General features: G+C 52.1%; 1 protein-coding gene across 1 annotated transcript in view; it reads right to left on the bottom strand.

Annotated features, from left to right (window-relative positions):
* The window catches only part of LOC138740924 (ependymin-like), a 427,958-nt gene that overhangs the window by 420,347 nt on the left and 1,611 nt on the right, over positions 1-6,000 (bottom strand). Inside the window, exons 2-3 of the mRNA XM_069894257.1 lie at positions 5,373-5,472; positions 1,739-1,773 (exon numbers count right to left, since the gene is read on the bottom strand). Of these exons, the coding sequence (XP_069750358.1) occupies positions 1,739-1,773; positions 5,373-5,445 (108 nt within the window). The 5' untranslated portion in view covers positions 5,446-5,472. The remainder of the gene's footprint in view (positions 1-1,738; positions 1,774-5,372; positions 5,473-6,000) is intronic.

Below are 6,000 nucleotides of genomic sequence, written 5' to 3'. Positions count from 1 at the left end.
GTGTGTGAGTAAACACAGTAACCTGTATCGGCCGTGTTATGCTCAATTTGACTGTGTTGTACTCTTTGTGTGTTTGAGTGAACACATTTACCTGTATCGGTCGTTTTATGCTCAATTTCACTGGGTTGAACTGTGTGTGAGTGTGAGTGAACACAGTTACTGGTATTGGCCGTTTTATTGTGTGGGTAAGTGAGTGTGCCCAGTTAATGGTATCGGTCGTGTAAAGCCTGATTTGACTGGGTTGTGCTGTGTGTGTGTGTGTGTGTGTGTGTGTGTGTGTGTGTGTGTGTGTGTGTGTGTGTGTGTGTGTGTGTGTGTGTGTGTGTGTGTGTGTGTGTGTGTGTGTGAGTATACACAGATTCTGGTATCGACCGTGTTAAGCCCAATCTGAATGTCTTATACTCTGTGGTTAAGTGAACACAATTACTGCTATCGGTCATGTTAAGCCCGATGTGATTGGGTTTTACTGTGAGTGTGTGTTTGTGTGTGTGTGTGTTTGTGTGTGTGTGTGTGTGTGTGTGTGTGTGTGTGTGTGTGTGTGTGTGTGTGTGTGTGTGTGTGAGTGAACACAGTTACCTGTATCGGTCATGTTTTGCTCAATTTGACTGTGTTTTACTATGTGTGTGTGTGTGTGTGTGTGTGTGTGTGTGTGTGTGTGTGTGTGAGTGAACAAAGTGACTGCTATCGGTCATGTTAAGGCCGATGTGACTGCATTGAATTATGTATGAGAGTGAGAGATTTGACTGTTTGTGTTTTGTGTGTGTGTTGGGTGTGTGTGTGTGTGTGTGTGTGTGAGTGTGTGTTTGTGTGTGAGTGTTTATGTGTGAATGTCCACAGTTTCTGGTATTGGCCGTGTTAAGCCTGACGTAAATGGGTTGTACTGTGTGTGTGTATGTGAGTGAACAAAGTTATTGGTGTGAGTCGTGTTAACCCCAATCTGACTGTGTTATACTGTGTGTGTGAGTGAATAAAGTTACTGCTATTGGTCATGTTGAGCCCGATGTGACTGCGTTGAATTATGTGTGTGTAGGGGAGATTGAACATAATTGTTGGATTCAGCTGTGTTAAGCCCAATGTGACTTGGTTGTACTCTGTGTGTGTGTGAGTGAACACATTTACAGGCATCAGCCGTGTTAAGCCAGATTTGACTGGGTTGTACTGTGTGTCTGTGTGAGTGAAGACACTTACTGATATTGGCCGTTTTACTGTGTGTGTGTGTGTGTGAGTGTGAACAGTTAATGGTATCGGTCGTGTAAAGCACGATGTGACTGAGTTGTACTGTGTGGGTGATTGATAGTGCTGGTCTTTGTTATTGCCTACGTGTGCTTTAATAAAGATCTTTCCATGTTTGTACTTTTCATGCTCTTCCCCACAGAACTTTTTCCCCTATCCACCTAACTGCCTCCTTTAGGAAATGAGTTTATCCCTTTTCCCCCACGGATGTTGCTCGACTCATCGAGTTTCTCCAGCAGTCACTCTTTCTGTTCCATCTCCAGTGCCTGCCCTCTCTGAACTTTCATGGCTAGTGTGTCGCTAATGCAGCCCTAGCGAACATGTTTCCATCCGGCATTGTCTGTGAGTTTTCATGTTCTCCCTGTAACCTGTGGGGGTTTCCCCCCACCCTCCAAAAAGTCTCTGGGTGGCCAGGGGTTCATGGACCAGGAGGCCCACCCTACTGTGCTGAATCAGTAACTTTAAAACATTCTTAACCAGTGGTGTAAAGGTCGGATCTACTCACAATGGACATCCATCCTTCCATGAGATCTGGAGCAGCTGTGGGAGACAACATTTGGAAGAGAGAGGAGTTGTAAAAATACCAAACAGCCGATCTTGTAGCATCCACAGGACGGAAACAGAATTAGACAAACAAGCCTTAAAATTCGGTGGTTTTCCTGCAGTTTCATCGTGCACACTGTATTCCTGGCGTTTCAGGCTCGAGCCCTTCATGACAACTTGGGATAAGTCAAAAGTGAAGTTATTGAGGGTGAGCCAGAGGAGTGTGGTGGCAGAGGTGCTCCATCGTGGTCTGTTGTCGATGTCTTCGGTGTGAGGGTGGGGGGGCAGAGCAATCGGGTGTCCACGGTGAAGATGAGATGGTCAATTTCAGGAGCTGGAATTGATGTAGGGCATGTGAAGTGTCCCAGATGGAGGTAGGGAGGGACTGGACTGAGGGGGGGGAATCAAATCGAAGTCAAGTTACCAGCTCAGTGGGGCAGGAGCTTGTGGATATGATGGGTCGGTGGATCTTGGGTAGGCAGCCAAGACTGGAGGTGTGGGGTTGAGAAACAATGAGGTTGGTGGTCTTGACAGGGAGACGACTGAAAGTGATTTAGACGTAGTTCCAGTCCCCTCTGGCCCACGAGCACGTGCCGCCCAATTTACACCCCATTAATCTACACCTCCCGCAGTACATTTTAAATGGTGGGAGGAAACCGGAGCCCCTCTAGGGAAAACCCAAGCAGACACGGGGAGAACATGCAAACTCCTTACAGACAGCATGGGATTCAAACCAGGTATCGTCATCACTGGCCGCTACGCAAAGTTCAGGCACCGAGACAGGGGTTTGAGGAGTTTCTATGGGGTTCTGATGGAAAGGGGATGCTATTACCCAGTGCGAGTTTGGTCAGAGGAGTTTTTCCAGAGTCGAGGCCCTTACCTCCCTCCCCGACCCACTGGCCTCCAGCAAGTGACTAGACTGCCCTCGCCAATCTGGCTTCATCATACCAGTTCCAGCCAAACCCACCCCCAACTCCTGCCCCTTCCATCTCAGCATCCGTGGGTCCAACTTGATCTTTGACCTTTGGACCAAGATTGGCTGAAATCCCAGCAAGTCCCCTGCCTGCCATGGTCAGCTCGACGCTGTTATGGCACAAGCAACCCAGGTTTGAATCCCGTGTTGTCTGTAAGGAGTTTGTCTGTTCTCCCCATGTCTGCGTGGGTTTTCCCCGGGGACTCCAGTTTCCTCCCACCCTTCAAAACGTACAGGACATAATTGGGCGGCCCAGGTTTAAATGACTGGAACCGGCTTCAACCATCTTTAGATAAAATAAATACCCGGGGGTATCTGATCTCATACACGTGAGTCTACGACCCATTGGGACAGGGTGGCGATGGGACCTGGCTACTTCCCCAAGGCGGTGGGAAGTAGTCGAAGGGATGTGTGATAATTAGACCCACACAGCCCACTGAAGTTCAGCTTTCACTGGGGGTTCTTCCCCATACTCCCTCAATCCACCTCTAGTGGTGGGTGGGGATGGGGATGTGGAGTGGTAGAGAGAGGTGGGGAAGAACTCGACAAAATGGTTAGCACAATGCTATTGCAGTAAGAGAGGTGTAGAGAGAGGGAGATGGGTAGAGAGAGGGGGAGAGAGAGATTTAGAGAGAGGGGGAGAAAGATGTAGAGAGAGAGAGGTATAGAGAGAGGAGGGGAGAGATATAGAGAGAGAGGGGAAAGAGGTGTAGAGAAGGGGGGAGAGAGAAAGGTGCAAAGAGGGGCAGAGAGGTGTAGAGAGAGGGGGAGAGAGGGAGGGAGGTGTAGAGAGGGAGAAGGGAGAGACGGGGAGAGAGGTGTAAAGAGAGAGGTGTAGAGAGAGGGGAGAGAGGGAGGGAAATGGAGGGAGAGGGAGAGGTGGGAAGAGAGGGAGAAGGAGAGGTGGGGTGGTAGAGAGAGGGGGAGAGGTATAAAGAGAGAGGGCAAGAGATGTAGAGAGAGGGGGAGAAAGGTGTAGAGAGAGAGGGGGAGAGAGGTATAGAGAGGAGGAGGGAGGTATAGAGAGAGGGGGAGAGAGGGTGTAGAGAGAGAGGAGGGGACAGATCGAGAGAGTGGAGAGAGTGTAGAGAGATGTGTAGAGAGAGAGGGGGAGACAGGTGTAGAGAGGGGGAGAGCGGGAGGGAGGTGTAGAGAGGGAAAGGGGGAGAGAAGGGGAGGTGTAGAGAGAGAGGGGGAGAGAGGTGTAGAGAGAGGGGAGAGAGGGAGGGAGAGATAGGGAGATGTGGAGTGGTAAAGAGAGGGGGAGAGAGGTATAGAGAGAGATGTAGAGAGAGGGGGAGAAAGGTGTAGAGAGAAGGGGAGAGAGAGGTATAGAGAGAGAGGAGGGGAGAGATGGAGAGAGTGTAGAGAGAGGTGTAGAGAGAGAGGGGAGAGAGGTGTAGAGAAGGGGGGAGAGAGGGTGTAGAGGGAGTGGGAAGGTGTACAGAGGGGAAAGAGAGGTGTAGAGAGAAGGGGAGAGAGGTGTAGAGAGAGAGGAGGGGAGAGATGGAGAGAGTGGAGAGAGTGTAGAGAGAGGTGTAGAGAGAAGGGGAGAGGTGTAGAGAGAGAGAGAGGGGAGAGATGGAGAGAGTGGAGAGAGTGTAGAGAGGTGTAGAGAGAGAGGGGAAGACAGGTGTAGAGAGGGGGAGAGCAGGAAGGAGGTGTAGAGAGGGAAAGGGGAGAGAAGGGAAGAGAGGTGTAGAGAGAGGGGAGAGAGGGAGGGAGATGGAGGGAGAAATAGAGAGATGTGGAGTGGTAGAGAGAGGGGGAGAGAGGTATAGAGAGAGGGCGAGAGAGATGTAGAGAGAGGGGGAGAAACGTGTAGAGAGAGAGAGGTATAGAGAGAGAGAGAGAGGGAGATGGAGGGAGAGATAGAGAGATGTGGAGTGGTAGAGAGAGGGGGAGAGAGGTATAGAGAGAGGGCGAATGAGATGTAGAGAGAGAGGGGAAGAGATGTAGAGAGAGGGGGGTGAGAGGTGTAGAGAGAGGAGAGAGAGTGTAGAGAGAGGGGAGAGAGAGGTATAGAGAGAGAGGGTGAGAGAGATATAGAGAGAGGTGTAGAGAGAGGGGAAGAGATGTAGAGAGGGGGGAGTGAGAGGTGTATAGAGTGGGAGAGAGGATGTAGAGAGAGTGGGGAGAGAGGTGTAGAGAGTGGGAGAGAGGGAAGGAAGTGTAGAGCGGGAAAGGGGAGAGAGGTATAGAGAGAGAGGGGGAGAGAGGTGTAGAGAGAGGAGAGGGAGAGAGGGGGAGAGGGTGAGGTGGGGAGGTAGAGAGGGAGAGGGAGAGGGAGAGGTGGGGAGGTAGAGGGAGAGGTGGGGAGGTAGAGGGAGAGGTGGGGAGGTAGAGGGAGAGGTGGGGAGGTAGAGGGAGATGGAGAGGTGGGGACAGCCTGTGAATTGGAAAGCAAGGTGACAGCTGCCCGTGTTAACTCGCTCTCTGTCTGATGCCGATCCATCACCTGTCCTTGTCCCCCCCCAACACCCAAAGCAACCCCCTCACATGCCCATCATTCTCCATCTTTCCCAAGTTCCCCACTCCCCAATAGCTCCCAGATCCCAGTGTATGCAGTTCCCAAGGCCACCAACCCTGGGGGTCCCAGAGGAAGGCGAGTGGGGGTACTCACTGCAAGGCTGGGGGTCATCCGCAGAGACCAGGGCCAGCAACCAGCAGGCAGTGAGGGCAAGGAACAGCTTCATGCTGAGGCCACAGGCAGCGAGATCCACCTGGAGACCAGGAGAGATACAGCGTGAGGAACTGCTGAGAACAGAGGGGGTTGTGGGGACAGCTGTCCAAATGGGTGGGGTTGGGGGGGGGGGTTCAAGGTCTCACCCAAGAGCAAACAGGATAGAGGGGCCAAATAGCCTCCTCCTGCCCAAATATGATAGAACCAAGATAACCCCATTCTCCTTCCCCATCTGCTCCAACCCCTCCACCCCTCCTTGTCTCTGTCACCCCCTCCAGTCCCATGCACCCCTCCCAGTCTCTGTAACCCCCTCTGGTCCACGCCCCCCCACCCATCTCTGTAACCCCTCCAGTCCCCTATAGCCCTCCAGTCTCTGTAACCCCCGACAGGTCGCCTACACCCCTCCCTGACTCTGTAACCCCCTGCGGTCCACTCCACCTGTCCCTATCTCTGTAACCCCCTAAAGTCAACTATACCCCTCCCTGTCTCTATAACCCCCTCCGGTCTCCGACAACCATCCCTGTCTCTGTAAACCCCTCCAGTCCCCGACACCCCTCCCCATCTCTGT

The sequence above is a fragment of the Narcine bancroftii genome, chromosome 8, assembly GCF_036971445.1.
Source record: "Narcine bancroftii isolate sNarBan1 chromosome 8, sNarBan1.hap1, whole genome shotgun sequence".
In the NCBI taxonomy this organism is placed as follows: Eukaryota; Metazoa; Chordata; class Chondrichthyes; order Torpediniformes; family Narcinidae; genus Narcine; species Narcine bancroftii.
Note: the sequence above shows the minus strand (reverse complement) of the source record. Positions and strands in the feature narration are given on the sequence as shown.